The sequence below is a fragment of the Mya arenaria genome, chromosome 15 (assembly GCF_026914265.1).
Source record: "Mya arenaria isolate MELC-2E11 chromosome 15, ASM2691426v1".
In the NCBI taxonomy this organism is placed as follows: domain Eukaryota; kingdom Metazoa; phylum Mollusca; class Bivalvia; order Myida; family Myidae; genus Mya; species Mya arenaria.
Window position 1 is genome coordinate 18,868,306 of NC_069136.1, and position 24,567 is coordinate 18,892,872.

The following is a 24,567-nucleotide window of genomic DNA, read 5'->3' on the forward strand; positions in this document are numbered from 1 at the left end:
TAATTAGTCGAAGGTAAAAAAATAAAAGCACCGCTGAAAGGACAACTACGTAGAACATAATAACCGTGATTTTGTTTGCCTATCTTACTTATGTAAGGTACTGTGTGTTGTTTTAGTGTAATTGGTTGTGTAAAGAAACTATTAACAACAATGAGCCGTGCTATAAATGCATCTGAATTATTATTTGACGAGGAAGGATCACTACATGTATTCGGATAAATATTTCGGACAAGTTCATTTCTCATTAAAAAAACTTACACTTAACAAACTTAAATGCATGAATAACGCAACGTTTTAGTAATATTGATTTGATACACTGATTTCACATTGGAGCAAGAATTATTTAATCTGACACAATTTGATGTTGGAGACTTCAGAGCACTACAATATATATTGAATATTGTATCATTCTCAGTGAATTCTAGCTAAAGAACTTCAGCGAACACGTTATATATTACCTTTTTGGATGTGTTCGCTGAAGAGAATGCCATATCCAAACCCTACCAGAATTCGTGATATTTTTATGTCACGCTGTTATTTCACTTGCATGCATTGTACAGACAAAATAGTTGTATCCTTAGGTAAATGAAGTAAAATGTAGTTGACAAACTCATTTTCAAAACCAAAAAACGCTTTAAAGATAGTTGATTTAGCATTTTAATAAATCCTATTACAAGCATTCCTTATCTAGGTCATAGTTGTGTTCAAATTTAATCACGTGACACCAAGATTTTCAGAAAATACCCATGTGACCTTGTGTTTATTTTGCTGTTATTTTTTCTATTTCGAATAATTAATAAATAACTAATAACACATTTGGAATAAATAAATTGTTTTTACTTATCAAAAGGTATTTACAGCCTTACTGCAATTGGATTCAACTAAATGAACAATGTGAATCCGATGCTATAAATAGAATCCATCGACGTCATCATGGTCATGTGATTGCATTGCATCATCACACTCAATTGATTCTGGTTGACTTTACTATGGGGGTTACGCCATAACTTTAATGTGTTGTAAACATCAAAAAAATAAATATCAACATTAAAGTTATGGAAGCCAGAACTAAGTGAATTCATACCACATAAACATTACATAGGAAGTATTACATAGGAAGAGGGTTTCACAGATGCTTAGTATGTGCTGAGTAAACATGACAACAATGGTGCTTTAAGCGCAAAATGGTGTGAAACAAGTGTATATTTCACATATTTTTAATTTGAAATAAATGTTATAAGACTAAAGCTATATCTCCTGTAAGAGAAACAGAGAAACAGTCCGGCCGAGAGTTCCTTATAATCCTGAAGTGTTTGAAGTGGCTGTTTTTTCACTTTTGAAGGGGCTGAATATTGTCCTCCTTCTCAAAGCAATCTAGTGTATATTTTGTATCACCCTAAAATATATCCTGATTTGAATAATTATTTGTTTACCAACCCGTAAAGGTAGAATGTACATGGTCCCTGAAATTTAAACAGTAATAAGGTTAACTCATTTGTTATTTTTAAATTTTACCAAATTGTAGGGGTAACTGTAATGAAAATGCACTTCTCGAAACACTAATGTTTCCTACTCAGGAATGATAGTTGGGAAAAAAACACCAGCATAAGGTGTGAATATTTTTTTGTTAGATTCTGGTTTCCCAACAGGCCTTCACTATTTTTTTGCCCTGACCATAAACCTTTTTTTTTGCCTTTAAACACTTCTTATCATTTGTTTGATTTTTTTCTTTTAAAACTTAAAGTAATGTGTGTTGGCTTTTAACAATACCAGTGATGTTTATACTGGCGGTATAGGTGTTCTTAAGCATTTAATTGATAGTTTTTGGTTACAGTAGTTAATAAAAAATTAAATGAAAAAATAAATATTTTCCGACCTACCTACCCTGTTGTTTTTGTGCATGAACCGTAAAACAAAGTATTTTTTTATGTCTAAGGTATACAACAGGTTAGCTGGCAAATATTTAAAAGACCCCTCTACTCCTGTACAAGTGTTAAAGTTTAATATTTTACAAATTCTGCCATATTTCCAGGGTCTTGATGTATGACCACGTGGCAAGCACTTGTGGTGTGGGAGAAATGTCCGGGGAAGATGCTGCAGGACGCTGGATTGTCGTCCTCGGCTCTTTCTTTGTCCAGTTTATTGTCTGCGGCATCACTTACAGTATCGGGATCTTCCAGATAGTGTTTCAGGATGTGTTTGGTAAAGACCACTTTGACACTTCCTGGGTGGGATCCATACTGCTCTACACCACAGCACTTACAAGTGAGTAAAAGTTAACAAATAAAAATGGTGGAACATACGGTATTTATTGCATATGTTGCTAGACTAAAGTTGGAACAAGTCTGAAACTTTAAACAAGGTTAGAAAAGAAAGCAATTCATTTGAAAATGTATGCTAAACAAATCCTTATTTCAATGGTAAAATTTATATATGAAGAGCATTAATTATAAAATTTGCTGCATATGTTTAAAATTACATATTTTGTAAAAATGATTAAAGATACTTTGTAATATTTCCGAGTCTAAATCTGAAACCCAGACTCAAGACATTAGTGAATATTAGCCCTGGTTTCTACCCAGTTTACATACTTGATCATGATTCTGTAAGCTTTCAGCCTTTGTCACAATCAATCGAGTAGAAATAAGTTTCTGAACTAGCCCTTGACCAGAAACCCTTACCCACAATGTTATCCTGCAGGTGTTGTGTTCCGATGTGTGATGTCAAGGTTTGGCAGCCGGTTTTGTGTCATGTTGGGTGGGTTGATTGCAGCTGGTGGCCTTGCCCTCTCTGTGTTTGTGAACGATCTCTACCAACTCTACCTCACCTTTGGTCTCATGACAGGTAACGTTCAATGCTAAATTAATATTGTTTTGCAGTGTAATAAGCCAGCTATTTTATACTGAGGGCCCATTGTTCAGAATTTTGTTGAAGTGAACGCGTTGTGAACATGATCATTGTTAATCTTTAAAATCTTTTCTAAATATTTTACCTTTTAAAATTAACAATGATGACCCTTAAACAATGTTGCTAACTTTAACAACATTCTAAACAATCGTCACACATTTGCCAAAATGCATGTCTTTCACCCTTTTATTGATTTAAAATGAGAGCAAGCCTTTGCTCTTTCAAAAGCTTTATATAATTTGATTATAATTGGTATGTTACTTCACGTGAGATCCCATTTTATACAGAGTAAAGTGTATATAATGAATAGTTATTGGAAGCATTTTAGGGTGTTAGATTGGTTTTAAAAAGGACCGTGTTTCAAAAGATGTACAGGGTGCTAAGAAAGAAAAGGTCAGTTGTTTCAGGCTGAGTAGAATTTAGATACAATAATTATGAATTTGATATTAAATGTGGAACTGTGTTTAATGGATTTTTTTTAAGTTTGTATGTATTTATAATATAAGTTTAAGTTTTAATCAAACTCAAAGAAATTGTTGATTATTTTGAGCTCATGCTGGTCTTTATGAGGGCAGAAGTGTGCTACCCAAAAATGGCCAGGGTGCAGCACCCTTCCATAACTATAGCTAAAGCCCTTCTTATGGACAAAATTCTACAGTCTGATTGCTCAATTATTTATTAGATCTCTTCATTTGCAATTATTGTTTCTGCAAGTGTAAAGGTTTTACAAAGATACCGATTATAAATTGAAATTTGTAAGCTAAGTATGCAGTTGATTACCCAGTATTTCATGTGCCTTACATATCATCATTGCTTTATCTTAACTTGATTGAAAGTAAAATAACTTGATAAGATACTGCCCTGTTATCATAAAAAAATTGAATATTGTCTGTTGTGGTACATACTCCATTTAGGTGTTGTGAAGGGAGTGTAATTTTTTATGTAAACACCGTATTGGTTGTTATAAAAGCCTCCAAGGGCAGGGCTTCCGTTAAAGGAAGTTTGGAAGTAAATTACTCCCTAGAAATGGGTTAAAACTTCCAAAATTGATTCCTTGGAAGTACAAAAACTTCCATAATTTTTAAGCAAACTTCCACAGTTGAAAGCTTGGAAGTTCAAAATATCAAAACCTGGTGTCAATATTAATTTTAAGGTCACAATTTCAATCAAGAAAATCATCTTTAAGAAAGATGAATCATTATAGTATTCATAGTATGAATTTGGCAAGTTAAAGTTGCAAATTATTTGATTTTTAATACTAATTGAAAAATAGTGGAAAAAGATATCTTATTCAGGAGACCTAAACTTCCACATTTCAGTGAAAAACTGCCAAATTTGAAGGACAGGAAGTTCATACTTCCAGATTCAAATTCTTAATGGAAGCCCTGCCAAGGGGTCTATTCCTGAGTATCTTCACAGATACTAAACTTAAATAAGGCTTACCCTTATTCAAAGGATAAAAAATAGAACTTTTTCACTGTAAACAATGTATCTTTAGCAAACAATGTATCTTTAGCCTTTGTTAACAGCGCACCTGCTGACACCATAACTTTAAACCTGGGGCTGTATTAAAAAAAAATCTTAACTGAAGTCAATTTCAAAGAATTTTGAAGCCATATGAAAAAAGTGTGTGTTTTTGAGCTTAAAGTTTGCATATTAAATAGAATAAATGAAACGAAAGCATTTCAGATATTTTCAGGATATTTCAAAATATGGACTGTTCAGAAAAAAGGTTAAGAAATTGAAGTTTAAAAATGACCTAAGATGTTTTATGACTACCGACCTAGTTCCCTAATGAACCCCTCTTAGGTTACACATCACCAAGTAAATTTTAAAAAATGGACCAAATTTTAGGTGAAAAATGACACATACGTTTATTAGGACAAATACTGTATAATTATGAGGATATCTCATGATATGATTTCAGCAAAACTGATACCATGTAGATATCCTGATATGTATGAAGTGTTAAATCTCTTGTATCAGTTCTGTTTGTATTCATTCTTGACTCTTGGCCAGCTTTTATGAATGATTATCTTCAAGAGCTGAGTGTTGAAATTATTGTTGTATATAAGTAGGCTATTAAGTTGCAATGCATTGGGGAAAAAGTTAAAAGTTATCTTTGAACATATTATAAAATGTTAGGATGACGTACATGATATATACAACGTATTTTGATGAAGTCCAAAAATCAAAGATAATGACTGCATAATAATTATCATTAATAACAAAATGTACATGAACTCAGTTGTAAGAACTTAACTGATAACATTAAATTAAAGGAGAACTGAAGCATAATTTCTAGTTCTTAATTTATCCTTTTTTCTACTAAATGCTTTCAAGTTGTATTATTTATATACAAAGCACAAATTTCGTTTCTATGTGGCAGCCTATGAACATGATTTATACTTTATAATATCTTGTATTAAACTTGTTAATTATAAATCCTTTTACATTGTTAGGTGCCGAATATGATTCAGTTCTACTTTAAACCGCAATTATGACATTACTGATTGGCATTGAAAGTTGAAAGAAGCATTGTCAAATGTAAAATTTTGAACAATCCCACAAAATAAAAGCTGGCTGTATATTCACCCATCAAATCCTTAGTGATAGTCAAAGTACACTCCACTCCTTGGATCCTTAGTGATAGTCAAAGTACACTCCACTCCTTGGATCCTTAGTGATAGTCAAAGTACACTCCACTCCTTGGATCCTTAGTGATAGTCAAAGTACACTCCACTCCTTGGATCCTTAGTGATAGTCAAAGTACACTCCACTCCTTGGATCCTTAGTGATAGTCAAAGTACACTCCACTCCTTGGATCCTTAGTGATAGTCAAAGTACACTCCACTCCTTGGATAAGAACCCAAAAAAGAGCTCACAAGCAATGTTCAACCAATGATTAGAGAAATTGATACATTTACTGTTTATGAATGCGAATAAGCACAATAAATTGAATTTAGTTTAAAGTTCACTGTTACCAAGATTGACTGGAAATTTTCCCATCTGAAGGCTGTGGCCCCATGTTTGGAAGTGTACCGGTAACTGTTACAGATTAACAGTAACAGATTCAAGTGTAATAGCTCAGTAGTATTCATGTTGTTCAATCCCAGGTAATCTCATAGTCATAGCAAGAGATTATACATTTTGTAAAACCTCAAAAAAAGGGCCAACAACCTTAAATATTCCATGTACATGTACATTCAACATTTTTCGCGACATGGGCGTAGCCATTCTATTTTAAGTCACTATAAAAAGGACGTCATATTTCCCAATGACGTCATATTTCCCAATTATGTCAAATTTCCTGATGATGTCAAATTTTCTTATGATGTAAAAATTTATATTTAAGACCTAGTTATGCTTCTTGCGGTTCATCTGTTCTTAAGTCTTTGGGAAAACATTTTTTTCTGCATCACAAGTGCACTTACAAATCAGGGCTCAGAGAAAAATTGGAATCAACAGTAAATGAAGTCGCCATTGAGAATAATTTAATAATACAGTTGGAACCTGTTCGATATCCCAGGGACCAACCTTAATTCTATGAGCCTCGTAGATATCGAGCCAAGAGGTAAATGCTAACAAAGAGTAGAACAAATCGGTGCTTAACATCCAGTTTGACCCATGAAGAAATCAAGCAAAGTGATATCCAGCCAATGGGTTTTAACTGTAAGTTCAGCAAAGACAATTTGTTATAATACGTTTATCATATCTTGTAGGTGTTGGATTTGGCCTGGCTTGCACGCCCTCCATCATGATCATAGAGCAACATTTCCACAAGGACCGTTTCCAGGCTATCAGCATGGCTGTGGGCGGCATCGGCATTGGAATAATCACCTTCCCGTTCATCATCAAGCACCTGCTAGAGTATTACGCCTGGCGCGGGACATTCCTTGTTCTGTCAGGGTTTGCATTTAACCTGTGTGTATGTGGAGTCTTGATGTTTCCGCCACAGAAATCCAAGAAGCTAAGACTTCTACCCTTGCTCTCATGTGAACCGTTACGCAACCCGATATTCCTCGGGATGTGTATTAGCAACTTCTTCTGGAGTTTCGGCTCCACCATGGTGTACATGTATGTTCCAGCCTACGCCATCCACATGAAAACAAACTTAGTGAGTGCGTTTCAGCTTGTGGCATATATCGGAGTTGCGAGCTTCACATCGAGGACAATCTTTGCTTTCATGGGCCGTAAGAGCGCTCTTGATGATGTGACAGCTGTGCTGTGCTCAGTGACACTAGGAGTAGTATTGATGGGTATATCAAAATTATTATTCAAGAACTATGCAGGGCAGATTGGGTTTACATTGATATACGGTTTCTATGGTGGATACTGGACAACATTCCTCTCCCAGGCCTCACGGGAGCTCCTGGGGCCTGAATACATCGCCATGGGCAACGGTTACCTCAGTTTCATGATCGCCCTTGGAGGTCTACTGGCCGGGCCCTGTGCAGGTAGGGAAGATAACTTCTGATTATTTTTCCCAGCTTGTTTTATACTGCCAAATATGTTAAGTTTGTATGTATTTATGTCAAATTGTAAACTTTACTAAAAATTTAAGGAAAAAATTGACAGCCTTTAGCATTATCTTTAGCTTATTGTATGAGGGCAGAAGGGTGCCCATGCTGGTCTCCATGAGGCCAGAAGGGTGCTACTGAAAAGGAATGCAGCACCCTACAATTACTGTGTAGCTAAAACCCCATATTTTTAGCTCACCTGTCACGTAGTGACAAGGTGAGCTTTTGTGATCACTCTTCGTCCGTCGTCCGTCCGTCCGTCCGTCCGTCCGTCCGTTCACAATTGCTTGTGAACACAATAGAGGTCACAATTTTGACCTAATCTTTATGAAACTTGGTCAGACTGATCATCTTTATAAAATCTAGGTCAAGTTCGATATTGGGTCATCTGGGGTCAAAAACTAGGTCACTAGGTCAATTAGTAGAAAAACCTTGTGAACACAATAGAGGTCACAATTTTAGCCTAATCTCAATGCAACTTGGTCAGAATGGTCATCTCTATAAAATCTAGGTCAAGTTCGATATTGGGTCATCCGCGGTCAATAATTAGGTCACTAGGTCAATTAGTAGAAAAACCTTGTGAACACAATAGAGGTCACAATTTTAGCCTAATCTCAATGCAACTTGGTCAGAATGATCATCTCTATAAAATGTACGTCAAGTTCGATATTGGGTCATCTGCGGTCAATAACTAGGTCACTAGGTCAATTAGTACAAAAACCTTGTGAACACAATAGAGGTCACAATTTTAGCCTAATCTCAATGCAACTTGGTCAGAATAATCATCTCTATAAAATCTAGGTCAAGTTCGATATTGGGTCATCCGCAGTCAATAACTAGGTCACTAGGTCAATTATTAGAAAAACCTTGTGAACACAACAGAGGTCACAATTTTGACCTAATCTTTATGAAACTTGGTCAGACTGATCATCTCTATGAAATCTAGGTCAAGTTCGATATTGGGTCATCTGGGGTCAAAAACTAGGTCAGTAGGTCAATTAGTAGAAATACCTTGTGAACACATTAGAGGTCACAATTTTAGCCTAATCTCAATGCAACTTGGTCAGAATGATCATCTCTATAAAATCTAGGTCAAGTTCGATATTGGGTCATCCGCGGTCAATAACTAGGTCACTAGGTCAATTAGTAGAAAAACCTTGTGAACACAATAGAGGTCACAATTTTAGCCTAATCTCAATGCAAATTGGTCAGAATGATCATCGCTGTAAAATGTAGGTCAAGTTTGATATTGGTTCATTCACGGTCAATAACTAGGTCACTAGGTCAATTAGTACAAAAACCTTGTGAACACAATAGAGGTCACAATTTTAGCCTAATCTCAATGCAACTTGGTCAGAATGATCATCTCTATAAAATCTAGGTCAAGTTTGATATTGGGTCATCCGCGGTCAATAACTAGGTCACTAGGTCAATTAGTACAAAAACCTTGTGAACACAATAGAGGTCACAATTTTAGGCTAATCTTAATGCAACTTGGTCAGAATGATCATCTCTATAAAATCTGGGTCAAGTTCGATATTGGGTCATACGCAGTCAATAACTAGGTCACTAGGTCAATTATTAGAAAAACCTTGTGAACAAAATAGGGGTCACAATTTTAGCCTAATATCAATGCAACTTGGTCAGAATGATCATCTTAACATAAGCTAGGTCAAGTTCCATATTGGGTCAACCCAGGTCAAAAACTAGGTCACTAGGTCAATTAGTAGAAAAACCTTGTGAACACAATAGAGGTCACAATTTTAGCCTAATCTCAATGCAACTTGGTCAGAATGATCATCTCTATAAAATGTAGGTCAAGTTCGATATTGGGTCATCTGCGGTCAATAACTAGGTCACTAGGTCAATTAGTACAAAAACCTTGTGAACACAATAGAGGTCACAATTTTAGCCTAATCTCAATGCAAGTTGGTCAGAATAATCATCTCTATAAAATCTAGGTCAAGTTCGATATTGGGTCATCCGCAGTCAATAACTAGGTCACTAGGTCAATTATTAGAAAAACCTTGTGAACACAACAGAGGTCACAATTTTGACCTAATCTTTATGAAACTTGGTCAGACTGATCATCTCTATGAAATCTAGGTCAAGTTCGATATTGGGTCATCTGGGGTCAAAAACTAGGTCAGTAGGTCAATTAGTAGAAATACCTTGTGAACACATTAGAGGTCACAATTTTAGCCTAATCTCAATGCAACTTGGTCAGAATGATCATCTCTATAAAATCTAGGTCAAGTTCGATATTGGGTCATCCGCGGTCAATAACTAGGTCACTAGGTCAATTAGTAGAAAAACCTTGTGAACACAATAGAGGTCACAATTTTAGCCTAATCTCAATGCAAATTGGTCAGAATGATCATCGCTGTAAAATGTAGGTCAAGTTTGATATTGGGTCATTCACGGTCAATAACTAGGTCACTAGGTCAATTAGTACAAAAACCTTGTGAACACAATAGAGGTCACAATTTTAGCCTAATCTCAATGCAAATTGGTCAGAATGATCATCGCTGTAAAATGTAGGTCAAGTTTGATATTGGGTCATTCACGGTCAATAACTAGGTCACTAGGTCAATTAGTACAAAAACCTTGTGAACACAATAGAGGTCACAATTTTAGCCTAATCTCAATGCAACTTGGTCAGAATGATCATCTCTATAAAATCTAGGTCAAGTTTGATATTGGGTCATCCGCGGTCAATAACTAGGTCACTAGGTCAATTAGTACAAAAACCTTGTGAACACAATAGAGGTCACAATTTTAGGTTAATCTTAATGCAACTTGGTCAGAATGATCATCTCTATAAAATCTGGGTCAAGTTCGATATTGGGTCATACGCAGTCAATAACTAGGTCACTAGGTCAATTATTAGAAAAACCTTGTGAACAAAATAGGGGTCACAATTTTAGCCTAATCTCAATGCAACTTGGTCAGAATGATCATCTTAACATAAGCTAGGTCAAGTTCCATATTGGGTCAACCCAGGTCAAAAACTAGGTCACTAGGTCAATTAGTAGAAAAACCTTGTGAACACAATAGAGGTCACAATTTAAGCCTAATCTCAATGCAACTTGGTCAGAATGATCATCTCTATAAAATGTAGGTCAAGTTCGATATTGGGTCATCCGCGGTCAACAACTAGGTCACTAGGTCAATTAGTACAAAAACCTTGTGAACACAATAGAGGTCACAATTTTAGCCTAATCTCAATGCAAGTTGGTCAGAATAATCATCTCTATAAAATCTAGACCAAGTTCGATATTGGGTCATCCGCAGTCAATAACTAGGTCACTAGGTCAATTATTAGAAAAACCTTGTGAACACAACAGAGGTCACAATTTTGACCTAATCTTTATGAAACTTGGTCGGACTGATCATCTTTATGAAATCTAGGTCAAGTTCGATATTGGGTCATCTGGGGTCAAAAACTAGGTCAGTAGGTCAATTAGTAGAAATACCTTGTGAACACATTAGAGGTCACAATTTTAGCCTAATCTCAATGCAACTTGGTCAGAATGATCATCTCTATAAAATTTAGGTCAAGTTCGATATTGGGTCATCCGCGGTCAATAACTAGGTCACTAGGTCAATTAGTAGAAAAACCTTGTGAACACAATAGAGGTCACAATTTTAGCCTAATCTCAATGCAACTTGGTCAGAATGATCATCGCTATAAAATGTAGGTCAAGTTTGATATTGGGTCATTCACGGTCAATAACTAGGTCACTAGGTCAATTAGTAGAAAAACCTTGTGAACACAATAGAGGTCACAATTTTAGCCTAATCTCAATGCAACTTGGTCAGAATGATCATCTCTATAAAATCTAGGTCAAGTTCGATATTGGGTCATCTGCGGTCAATAACTAGGTCACTAGGTCAATTAGTACAAAAACCTTGTGAACACAATAGAGGTCACAATTTTAGGCTAATCTTAATGCAACTTGGTCAGAATGATCATCTCTATAAAATCTGGGTCAAGTTCGATATTGGGTCATACGCAGTCAATAACTAGGTCACTAGGTCAATTATTAGAAAAACCTTGTGAACAAAATAGGGGTCACAATTTTAGCCTTATCTTAATGAAACTTGGTCAGAATGATCATCTTAACATAAGCTAGGTCAAGTTCCATATTGGGTCAACCCAGGTCAAAAACTAGGTCACTAGGTCAATTATTTTTATTTACCGAGTTCCATATTGGGTCAACCCAGGTCAAAAACTAGGTCACTAGGTCAATTATTTTTATTTACCGGTGATATTTGAACATAAATGTCTATGTTTGAGAACTTTCAGCTGTTTCATATATCTGATAAATATGATTATCATTTTGCAAGTGCAACTACCGACTCTTAAATAATGTCTATTTGGATTTTCTTGTATCATTCTATTTATGGCAGATATTAATTGTTCTTATTAAGACTTACAATCACATTATATAAATATTTTTTAGATATATTATTGATTTACATAACCATACGTAATTCTACTAAATTTTATTTCCAATTTATAATAATATCTTTTTAGATTTTTTTTTATGAAATTGCCTTTTTAGCTCACCTGTCACTTTGTGACATGGTGAGCTTTTGTGATCGCCTTTTGTCCGTCGTGCGGTGTGCGTCGTCCGTCAACAATTTACTTAAAAGACATCTCCTCCTTAACCGCTAGGCCAATATTAATAAAACTTCATAGGTTCCTTGGGTTGTCTTCTATCAAAGTTGTTCAAAGAATTCAATTCCATACAGAACTCTGGTTGCCATGGCAACCAAAAGGAAAAACTTTAAAAATCTTCTTCTCCCAAACCACAAGGCTTAGGCCGTTGATATATGGTAGGTAGGATCACCAAATGGTCCTCTACCAAGATTGTTCAAATTATGGCCCTGGGGTCAAAATTGGCCACGTCCCGGGGGTCATGGGTTTTCTCTATATGTTTATAGTGAAAACTTAAAAAATCTTCTCCTCTGAACTTACTTGGCCTAGAGCTTAGATATTTGGCATGATTCATCGTCTGGTGGACCTCTACAAAGTTTGTTCAAATTATGGCCCTGGGGTCAAAATTGGCCCCGCCCCGGGGGGTCATGGGTTTTCTCTATATGTTTATAGTGAAAACTTATAAAATCTTCTCCTCTGAACTTACTTGGCCTAGAGCTTAGATATTTGGCATGGTTCATCGTCTAGTGGACCTCTACAAAGTTTGTTCAAATTATGGCCCTGGGGTCAAAATTGGCCCCGACCCGGGGGGTCATGGGTTTTCACTATATGTTTATAGTGAAAACCTTAAAAAATCTTCTCCTCTGAACTTACTTGGCCTAGAGCTTAGATATTTGGCATGGTTCATCGTCTAGTGGACCTCTACAAAGTTTGTTCAAATTATGGCCCTGGGGTCAAAGTTGGCCCCGTCCCGGGGGGTCATGGGTTTTCTCTATATGTTTATAGTGAAAACTTCAAAAATCTTCTCCTCTGAACTTACTTGGCCTAGAGCTTAGATATTTGGCATGATTCATCGTCTAGTGGACCTCTACAAAGTTTGTTCAAATTATGGCCCTGGGGTCAAAATTGGCCCCGCCCCGGGGGGTCATGGGTATTCTCTATAAGTTTATAGTTAAAACTTCAAAAATCTTCTCCTCTGAACTTACTTGGACTAGAGCTTAGATATTTGGCATGATTCATTGTCTAGTGGACCTTTACAAAGATTGTTCAAATTATGGCCTTGGGGTCAAAATTGGCCCCGCCCCGGGGGTCATGGGTATACTTGATATGTTTATAGTTAAAACTTCAAAAATCTTCTCCTCTTAACTTACTTGGACTAGAGCTTAGATATTTGGCATGATTCATCGTCTAGTGGACCTCTACAAAGTTTGTTCAAATTTTGGCCTTTGGGTCAAAATTGGCGCTGCCCCGAGGGGTCATGGGTTTTCTCTATATGTTTATAGTGAAAACCTTAAAAAATCTTCTCCTCTGAACATACTTGGCCTAGAGCTTAGATATTTGGCATGGTTCATCGTCTAGTGGACCTCTACAAAGTTTGTTCAAATTATGGCCCTTGGGTCAAAATTGGCCCCGCCCCGGGGGTCATGGATTTTCTCTATATGTTTATAGTGAAAACTTAAAAAATCTTCTCCTCTGAACTTACTTGGCCTAGAGCTTAGATATTTGGCATGATTCATCGTCTAGTGGACCTCTACAAAGTTTGTTCAAATTATGGCCCTGGGGTCAAAATTGGCCCCGCCCCGGGGGGTCATGGGTATTTTCTATATGTTTATAGTTAAAACTTAAAAAATCTTCTCCTCTGAACTTACTTGGACTAGAGCTTAGATATTTGGCATGGTTCATCGTCTAGTGGACCTTTACAAAGATTGTTCAAATTATGGCCTTGGATTCAAAATTGGCCCCGCCCCGGGGGTAATGGGTTTTCTCTATATGTTTATAGTGAAAACTTCAAAAATCTTCTCCTTTGAACTTACTTGGACTAGAGCTTAGATATTTGGCATGGTTCATCGTCTAGTTGACCTCTACAAAGATTGTTCAAATTATGGCCTTGGGGTCAAAATTGACCCCGCCCTGGGGGGTCATGGGTATACTTGATATGTTTATAGTTAAAACTTCAAAAATCTTCTCCTCTTAACTTACTTGGACTAGAGCTTAGATATTTGGCATGATTCATCGTCTAGTGGACCTCTACAAAGATTGTTCAAATTATGGCCTTTGGGTCAAAATTGGCCCCGCCCCGGGGGGTCATGGGTTTTCTCTATATGTTTATAGTAAATAAAATCAAAAATCTCTTCTGAACTTACGTTGCTTAGAGCTTAGATATTTGGCATGATTCATCGTCTAGTGGACCTCTACAAAGATTGTTCAAAATTGGCCCCGCCCCGGGGGGTCATGGGTTTTCTCTATATGTTTATAGTTAAAACTTCAAAAATCTTCTCCTCTGAACTTACTTGGACTAGAGCTTAGATATTTGGCATGATTCATCATCTAGTGGACCTCTACAAAGATTGTTCAAATTATGGCCTTGGGGTCAAAATTGGCCCCGCCCCCTTGGGGGGTCATGGGTTTTCTCTATATGTTTATAGTGAAAACTTCAAAAATCATCTCCTCTGAACTTATGTGGCTTAGAGCTTAGATATTTGGCATGATTCATCGTCTAGTGGACCTCTACAAAGTTTGTTCAAATTATGGCCCTGGGGTCAACATTGGCCACACCCCGGGGCTGATGGTTTTTCTCTATATGGGTTATAGTGAAAACTTAAAAAATTTTCTCCGAACTCACAAAGACAAATAACGTCTTAATTTAAACTGGATAACATATTTAGTACACATACCAATTTTCAATATGGGCCACATACAACAATTAATTACAAATATACATATATAGATACACACGTAAAATCAAGTAGTGACAAGAGCTTAGATATTTGGCATGATATACCATCTAGTTGACTTGTACCAATATTGTTCAATCTTTGGCTCTGGGGTCAAAAAATGGCCCCACCCGGGCGGTCATGGGTTTCCTTATATATGTATATGATGAAAACTTAAGTAATCTTCTTCTCCGAAACCAAAAGGCGAAGGCCTTAGATATTTGGTATGAAGCATCGTTTATCGGACCACTATTAAGATTGTTCAAACTTTAGCCCTGGGGTCAAAATTGGCCACGCCCCGTGTTCATAGGCTTAGGTTTTCAATATTTGTATATAATGGAAGAATGTGCAATATATGACAGGTGAGCGATTCAGGGCCATTTGGCCCTCTTGTACTTAATATGATACTTAAAATTACAAAAGCCCCATGTCTTACAAGTTCTCCACTATCATTTCTATTCCCTTTTCCAGCTATTCTGATCCAGATGGAGAGTGGCTTCAAGAATGCATTCTACATGGCAGGTTTGTTGTTTTTAGCTCTACTGGCCAAAGGCCAGAAGAGCTTATGCGATGGTAATGTGTACGTAGTATGTGCATCCGTGCGTCAGTGCGGTCGTGCGTCCGTGCGTCTGTAAACAATTGCTTGTGAACACGATACAGTATCTCGATGAAACTTGTACAGTATATAGATATCCATTAGAGCTCGGTTCCTTTCGAAAACCAGCCAGATCCGTCCATAAATGCCTAGATTATAGGCCATGAAAGTTTTAAAGAAATGCTTTCTATTTTTAGCCAGGTCTGCATGAGCGAATTCTATTTTTAGCCAAGTTTACATGTACATGTAAATTCAAGTCTAGAGTTAAGGGAGACAATTTGCAAGTCTAGGATTTTGAGAGACAATTTGCTTTTTGCTTCTGCAGCTGATTTTGTGAATTACTCTGCCTTGTTCTTGTTGAAAGCCCAAAGGCCATTTTTTAGCTTTAAGTTCTGTAGTTTGCACATTCATCTTAACAAAATTGGTTGTGAATGTTTAAGTTATGCACCTGGTGTTATTACTGGCCACACCCAGGGTTCACAGGTTTGGTAAACATAAATCTGGAAAGGTTTGAAAATCTTTTTGTGTGTTCGTGCATCCATCTCAGCACAATTGATTGTGAATGTTTGTTCAAATTGATCAATGTTGTCCTAGGATGCCCTTGACTTTGACCTTTTGACCACCTTTTTTAACTTCTAAAACTACAGAAATTTTTACTATGAGTACAGTTTTGAAAGCATTTTTTTTTTGTCAGATGACTTTTACTTGGCACATATTAAAATAGTTCATGCAACTAATCTGCTTACAATACTTTCTGGGCTCAGATGTTGAACGTGCTACGTTTTCTGGTAACCCAAACACAAAACATAAAGTATATGTCTGTTGCCTTTTGCCCATACATACATGCTCTGGATTGATATGACCACAAAAGCCATGCCAGTAGAGCATAGGCCCTTTTGGGCCTCTTGTTTCATTTTGAATTCATTTTAAATTTTGTCCTTGGAATATGTCGTACTTACCTTAAAAAAGTAGTGCTTAAGCTAGTGCTATGATTGATTTGATTGATTTGATTCATACAAGCATAACATTTCCTACTAAAATTTGCTGTTGTATAACTGTAAACATTTAAGATTTCTTGAAACCGATGATGCTGAAATAGATTTAGTATTGATTTGTTTTTGAAAGTTTAAGAGAATGATATTGGTGTGAGTTGGTATCAAAATTGTTGAAAAAAGTATTCTTGCAAATTAGTTAAAATAATGCATCAAAATTAAAGATATGTTTTATATCAGCCTATAGTAAACTTACTTTTTTTTACATAGGAGCTTCCCTAATATGGAGCAATGTCATCCTGCTGCTGTTCAAGTTTAAGCGGTGTGGGCCCATTCCATCAGCTGACCAGACATGTGGCCCCAAGAAAGCCCCTCTTCTGGATGACGGTGATGAACCAGTCAGAATTACATTAGTGGATGAGGAAAAAATTGTGGTGTAAGTATTCTATATAACTTGGTAGTTAGGCCAGTTAAAAAAAATATGTTTCTCCTACATGCTGAAAAACCGCAGGCTAGGTAGATGAGGAAAACATTATTAGGATCAGGACTTAAATGGACTTTCTCATATTTTTTTTACCTGATTATATTTTTCAAGTGAATGCATCTGAAAACACTTATATTATAACTATTTTACCTTAGACCTTGTACCTTTTCAAATAGGGTCGGCGGTGTAGCAGTAACCACACCATAAGTTTGATTTGGTCTTAAGTATGTGTTCTTGTTTAATAACAAACCTGTCAGAATTATGGTATCCTACAGCTGGTGTAAGGAATCTTGGAATATATTGTGACACTAAAACTTTTAGGTTTAACTTTAAGACATAGTGCATACATATTACTGGTTATGAGTTAAAGATTGGACCGATAAGTTAATTTAATAGGCCAGGGTACAAATACACAGCTGGAATACTCCATCCATTACCTGTAAGAATGATAATGCAGTATCATAAATTCCCTTTCATCATCAAGGGGACATATAATGATATAAAATGAAGTCTTTTTTGGAAAGCTTTAATTGTTAAAATGGATTACATTAAATGGAACATGGGCCTGTTCTGGTAAAGTTTTTAGTGATAAATTGAAATGACCTTAGTGACATATTAATCATCAAGCAGCGACATATTTTAATGAATTAAACCCTATAAGTATTAGAATAAACACAAAGTTGAGATTTTTTTTATTGTGTTGTCATTTGTGATGTTAATACAGATTTAAGATTATTGAAGTTATGACTGAAATCTTTTATTGAAATGGAACCCAGACCCCAGGTTTTCTATAAGTAAAGACATCATCATGAAATACAAAAGATAATTTGGACTTTTTAATTGTTTTTTTTTATTCTGAATCATTCAGTCAAGCAGCCTATAATATTCTGCATCTTTTAGATACAGTTTATATATTCTTTTAACTCACAATAACTGCATTGCATTGTCAGATACACTTAATATATTCTGATAACTCACAATAACACCAGTCCTATATTTCCATATTTTAGCGTCACTCCCAATGGCTTATCCCATTCCCCAGAAACTGATATATAGAATGGAGCGAGGTATAACTTCTCTGGAGTGTGGGAACATGCTTTGTCACCAGGCACAGATTTCTTGAAAATAAAATAAGTCCCTTATAACGGAATAAAGCTCACCACTTTTTTTTTGTTTCAGTATAATTTATGTATTTTCTCCTTTGGTTATATTTTTGATGATTACAAAGAAGTTAGATTTTTTGTAAAAAATCAAGTACCGGTATAAGTAATTAAGGCTTTAAGGTGCAGGCTCTCAGATTGATTGACAACTCTTTTATTTTTTGGTCTTAGAATGAGCCAATTTTTGCGTCAGTGTCTGAAAACCAGTGATATACAAGACTACTGACAATAGAACGGATCGCAGTTTTCAAAGTTACGTTCTAAAAATTTGTAATTTTATGGCTAAAAGCATAAATAAAGCTTTAAGAAATTATTTTTTTACAGCAGCTTTGCAAACAATTGAGATCTGTTCTATCGTGAGTTATCTTTTATGACTGAATTGAAGGTTTCACATTGATGCTAAAATCAGCAGACTTAGAGACATTTTGTTTGAAAAGGTTAAAACTGTCAATCTGTGGGAGTGCAGCTTTAAGATACTTAATAAAACAAGCTACTCTCAATAATTTTCAAGAAATTTGAGCCTGGTTTCAACTTACTGTAGTACACTTATTGTCCCTTGGTGTTGTATTTATCTGCACTTAAAAAAAAGTTTCTTGCTTTTAGATATAACTTCTTTATAGATGTGCTTTCAATATTCTCAGTGCCTTTTGTTTGATTTAAAATTGTCTAGTAAAAGAAAAGTTATTTTTGATTTAAGCCTTCTGACGTAGTATATATGACGTAATTTGTCACGTGGTATACACGCACTGATTCTAGATGTATTGATTAGTTGGTATGTTTTTCGAGGAAACAGTTTCAGGTATTGTATTAGCTATGGCCTTGTCTGTGGTGATGGCGTAGATGGCAGCATGCACATTCTTTAACTTTGACCACAACCTAATAATCAGTCAAGATATTCAAATGGAACTTGGTACACATGTTACCAGAGGCAATATGCAAATGATCAGCAAGGCCCATAACATTGGCTATAATACTTGTAGAGTTATTCCTCTTCTTGACTGAATAACGACATAGCAGTCTTGTTTTATTTTCCAACACATTTTTATTTGGTTTTCAGTTCACTAAATCTCTAAAGCCTATATAGTTTGTTTTTTTCTAATTTCAACCTATATATTATTGTTTTTGTCTCTCGTATTTTAGAAGAATGTTTTTATATTATCGATTTCCTCTCTTTTGTCATCCATTGTGACTGTAAAGTGTAAAGTTTGTTTTCTAGCCTTCAATACAAACAGGGCATCTTTTCCGTCGTAGCGGACACCCAGTGTCTGTGCTTTAAACATGCACATGTCATATTACCAAACATGTAGTCAGTTTGCTTAATTCCATCTAGATGCCATGAAACCTTTTACTTTCCTCCCGAATAGCCAGATATTTCTCTTAATCCTATAATATTTGTGAAACTTATTAAAATTACTGCAAAGGTATCATTTGAAAATGCATTAAAACGGTAAAACTAAGAATTAACTTACGATAAATAATCGTAGACTAGAGTATTTTGCTTATTCATAAGACTTTCTTGTGCTGGGTTGATGTCCAAGATTCTAATGTTGAGTGTTAAAGCTGCCCTCTCACAGATCAACTGTTTTGACAACTTGCTTATTTTTGTCTTTTAATCAGCCATTTGCATAATTGTCTGGAAACCAGTGATTTAAGGCTGCCGACAAAAGATCAAATCACAGTTTTCATGTATGTTCAAAATTTAATGTTTTATTTCTAAAAGCGTTACTAACGCTTTAAGAAATATGAGTTTTCAAATATGAAAACCTGTGGTCTCATCTTTTGTCAGCAGTCTTTTATACCTGGTTCCCGGACATTTATGCTAAAATTGGCTCATTCCAAGACGAATAATAAAGTTGTCAAAATGGTTGATCTGTGAGAGTGCTGTAAGGAAGTATTTCCATTTCAATTAAGAGAGCAGTGCTGAGACCCAAGTATGGATTTGTAGTAAACATTACATAATTAAATAGTTGTTGATAAATAAACCTCAGCTGAATTATCTTTGTGTTATGGAAAATAATTTCATGCCTTTGAATAATTATCTTTTGTGTCTATATTTCAGCAACAACTTTGTCACCACTGTATAGCACCCAAGCACAGCTGTGTAGCGCCGTCTTGCACTTACCTTAGACCTACTCACGAAAACCCTCCTAGCTCAACCAGTCAACCACCTGAAGTCAGTGTAATCGTCAGATAGCGAGTTTTTGCACTACTGTAACCTTAAACCTATGCACCAAAAAACTGACCTATCTTTACCAACAAACCACCAGGAGTTAGCACCTTCTTACAGCAACAGATGGCAGATAGAAAGTTCTTGCACCGACAGTGACAGATTATTCATTCTTGCACCAGATTCTAACCAGTTGTTAGCATGACTTTTGTGTTTTTACTCTGTTAGATGAAAGATGGGTTATTTGCGCCATATGATCACAGTTAACACGTTTTCACACCAATGGACTTCTGGAAACGTGTTGGTTATGGGAGCAAAGTTAGCATTTTATGGAATTGTTTAGGTTGCATCTGATTAGAGATTAACTTATAATTATGATATCAGAAAGTGTCACTGATGTTTTTATGCATGTATTAAATTTTTTTCAGAGATATTCTATCGAAATACTTGTTTATTTTCTAATCTTAGATATCTTCATTCATACAATTGTGTAATGTTTAAATGTCTTTGATCAACCATAATCAGTTTGAAAACCCGGACGTATTGAATTCATGACATTTTTTACTATGTTAAACCAGAGTTTGTTGACCTGTATCAAACATTTGTCTGTTTTCTCACTTGAAATTGTTGCCTCCTCTATTTTTCAGAATTATTATTTTTTAATTATTGACATAACCTTGGTGTTGTAATTGTTTGTCGCCTATGACTTTGTGCCAATTTTTTAACCTTGGCCACAACTCACAAGCTGTTTAAGATATTCAAATGAAACTTGGTACACATGTTGCCAGAGACAAGGAGCACATGCATAGCAAGGACCACTACGGGTGACAGGGGAGAGTGGTAGAGGTGTCCCCACCAGGGGTACTTTCTGGCTGCCTCTCAAAATGGACACCAGTACTGGTGTCTACCCAGGAAACAGATACGAGAGTGATTCTATATTCATTCCTCACATTTGAGCTTGAAAAGAAACTAGTATTAACTAAGGACCATAACTCTGGCCTTAATCATTGTTGAGTTATGCCCTTTTTAGGCTGAGAAAATAACAGACAAGAGTCATTTGCTTTGCAGCCCTTTTGTTTAGATTCCAAGTCATATTTTGCTGTGTACATACTTGTGTAAATTAGTTTTCAGATATTAGTGAGAAAAGTAGTTTATTACTTCGGATTCTTTTCAGATGATGACAAAACATGTAAACAAGGATATCTTTGTGGCTGAAGATGCTGCGGCAAGATTTGTTTGTTTGTTTGAAATCAATCGAGGGCTGAATGCGAAAAGGTTATAAGTGACATAAAATAAAGAAGCAGATAGAACCTTTTCGCTTTCACCACTCGCAATGTAACATAGGACAATCAATTTTTGAAATTGTAAGGGGCAATCACACATGGTTTTAACATTTTGATTCATGTGAAGAATTAACAAAATAAATAACATGCTTCTCTGAACCTTGTTTATATGATTGTAGTTGAATGATTATTTAGACCTGTACAATGCATGATTATTCCAGTATTAGCTCGTATGTTTTTCAGAAGAAAATGTTTAGAGATATTGACATAGCTGTGGTGTTGTTGGTTGGCGGTGTGCATACACACAATGTTTAAAACAATATTGAGTAAGAGTTATGCCCCCTTTTTAGGAAAAAAAAGATGAGCGTTGTTGTTCACTCTTGCTTGTTAAAATAACATGACAATGTAATTCATTTTGATCCAAAAATAATTGCCCATCAACTTTAATTATTTTGAATAATCAATAACACATTTCATACCATATAAATGTCAATGCAATTTCTTCTGATCCTAAAAATTGATTGTTTAAAAACTTTATACCAAAATATTTATTAGAGTTTTTAACTGGTTCTCATTTAGTGTTATTCTGTCGCATTATAGTTTACAATGCAATTAAAATATCTGTATGAAGTTTGACGTTAAATGCTTTTCACATGTACTTTTATGAACAGTACAGTGTATTCATTGCAGCTCGATTTTTTTTTATAAATATGTATAAAATGTACATACGATAATTCTTTGTTACAGTGTGCGATCGCAATATATTCCACAGAGTGTACACCAAAGCTTTTTATTTCACAAGTTCAACGAGGGAATATTTACTTTGGTGTTCACACGATGAAATATATTTCAATCATACACTGAAACAATTTTTCTTTTTAGTATAATATGCTTAAAGGGATATAAATTGACATTTTATTGTAGTTTTTCAGAAAAATGTGCTGATTGCTATGGAAAATGAATGTCATTTGAATTTTGTCCCAGCCCTGTGTGCATGTGATGTTTTATCTGGACGTGAAAAGGGGCTTAAATTTCAAACAGTGAAAAATATCAAATTGATATCACTGATAAATCTCTATAAACCACCAGAAAGCATATAATAAATTGTTGACATTATATTTGTTGTTGGGTTTCAAGGGAACACTGTATAATTTGTGGTACTTTTTTCTTGTGATATTTAAATCAAATTAAAAACGTTCATGAACAAAATTTGTAAAAAGAATTGAGAGATATTTGTATTTATTTTGAAAAGTGATAATGACAAATTGAAAACGATTGATTTAACACGTTTAATTGCTGTTTGTTTGTTTTTGCTGTTTGTTTTCTGATGATTTTTGCATTTTACATATTTTGCAAATATAAATGAGAAGAAATCGAGCTGGACAAGTTGTTATATTATTATATGTGGTAATAAGGACATTACCGGTTTGTGCAATCTTTTTATCCTTTAAGGTTGTAGGTTAATTAAAAAGTTTCTGATATATAAAATATACATTTAAAATATACTGTTGATTTGTTGTATTACTGATTATTTTTGAAAGATAAAAGTGTCAAAAGCATGATCATTTTCACCAAAGATCAATTTCCATTCTGTTGTTTTTGAAAGATGAAAATTTGTCTCAATTATGCTCATAATTCTTAAGTTTATTGAGATTTTATTTTTGAAGTGTATATAATAGATAAATATGTGATTGTAAATAAACCAGTAAATTTCTGACAACTATGTACTTTTCTTGTCCCGTCACCTCATATTCATTAGCAGCTGGTAAAGTTGTCACGGAGATGAGCAGAAACAGGTCTTCTAGTTAATCTATGAACAGTTAGGTTTTTAGAATTTCTGCCCATCCTGCTTCATTTGAGTGTCTCAGGCAATTTCTTGTAGTGGATAATATCGGGGTGCATTTGATAAAACATCTTGGTAACAAATCAACTTAGTGGAAAGATGCATTTTTTTAAACTGGATTTAAAGAGAACTAATATTTTTTGGCAGCCAAATTATGAAAATAAGAATGTAAACATTTTAAATAATAAATTCATATATTAAAATTTGATCAATAGTACAGGGTATTTAATATAATTATTGTTGAAAAGTAGGAAATTTCCACAAAGTTGATTTTTTTCACTACGGAGCTTTATGAATACCGCTCCTGATCAACAGAGATCAAGATGGCTCCACCATTTTTTTATGCTCTTAAAAAGGCATACACAAGTAGTTGTTGTTTTGTTTGTTTTCAAACTCCCGATGTGTACACTCAACTTTTTAACAGAAGGAAGGATTTGTAGTAATTTTCAAATGTTCAACCATCTTGCTGATTACTATGGTGGCCGATTTCTGCCATTTGGTATTGTAACATTTTCCTTCGCCAATTGGCGTATTTTCACCTTCCAGTAGGCATAGGCAAATGATAAAGCATCCATTAGTAAAGCAATGTAGCTGGGGCAAAATACAATGAATAATTACTGCCACTGCATATTTTCTTCCCACCATTTAGGGTAAAAAATACGAAATGGCAAAATCAGCCAATAGAGTTTTTATTACCATGCTGGTTTAGTGATCTTTAGCTGTATTCATTAAACAACTAAGATTTTGTATTTTTCTTGCTAATATTTTTATCAACTTCTTCATTTATAAAAATTACCCGTACGCATTTTACTTTATTTAATATTTTTAATGAACATTGTACAACCATTGGTAAAAAAAAGCTTGAAGTTGCTTGATGAAAACAGACACTAGACTTGTTGAACTAGTCAAGAGTTTGGACTATAAATATCAAGGCCTCTCGAAATGGTGTTGAACCAGAGAACAGAAATAAAACTCAAGGCCTTTAAAATTGCTGTCCTATAACTGGTTTCTACTGAGTGATTTAGTGCAGCTCTTAGCAGCGTGCCAACATTCTTTTGCATCATATTCATAAATACAAGCAAACTAAATGGCACGCAACTTTTCTAGACTCCATTGTTCAACATGGGCAGAGACTTTGGAAGGTGTTGTTGGAATTTTGCAGTCATGGCTAACTATTATTACTTTAAATAGGGCAATTCAAAAGCCAATTCATGAAACTTGGAAATACAGAATGCAGGA

General features: G+C 35.2%; 1 protein-coding gene across 5 annotated transcripts; it reads left to right on the forward strand.

Annotated features, from left to right (window-relative positions):
* On the forward strand, positions 1–23,199 carry LOC128218807 (monocarboxylate transporter 12-like). 5 transcript variants are annotated; one of them, XM_052926515.1, is made up of 8 exons: positions 1–97; positions 2,033–2,265; positions 2,701–2,844; positions 6,630–7,364; positions 15,276–15,326; positions 16,662–16,827; positions 17,886–17,942; positions 20,095–23,199. In XM_052926515.1, exons 2-7 carry the CDS (start codon positions 2,040–2,042, stop codon positions 17,929–17,931), a joined length of 1,368 nt encoding a protein of 455 aa, XP_052782475.1. In that variant the 5' UTR covers positions 1–97; positions 2,033–2,039; the 3' UTR covers positions 17,932–17,942; positions 20,095–23,199. The 5 variants fall into 5 exon arrangements, with proteins under 5 accessions (XP_052782475.1, XP_052782473.1, XP_052782474.1 ...); XM_052926513.1 differs by having other exon boundaries at positions 7–92; XM_052926514.1 differs by having other exon boundaries at positions 7–92; positions 21,377–23,199.
* Positions 23,200–24,567: the final 1,368 nt, after the last annotated feature.

Coding starts and splice junctions, on each gene's coding strand:
- LOC128218807 (XM_052926513.1), top strand. Junction 7,365..15,275: donor ACTGGCCGGGCCCTGTGCAG/GTAGGGAAGATA, acceptor TCCCTTTTCCAG/CTATTCTGATCCAGATGGAG. Junction 16,828..17,885: donor GATGAGGAAAAAATTGTGGT/GTAAGTATTCTA, acceptor TCCATATTTTAG/CGTCACTCCCAATGGCTTAT.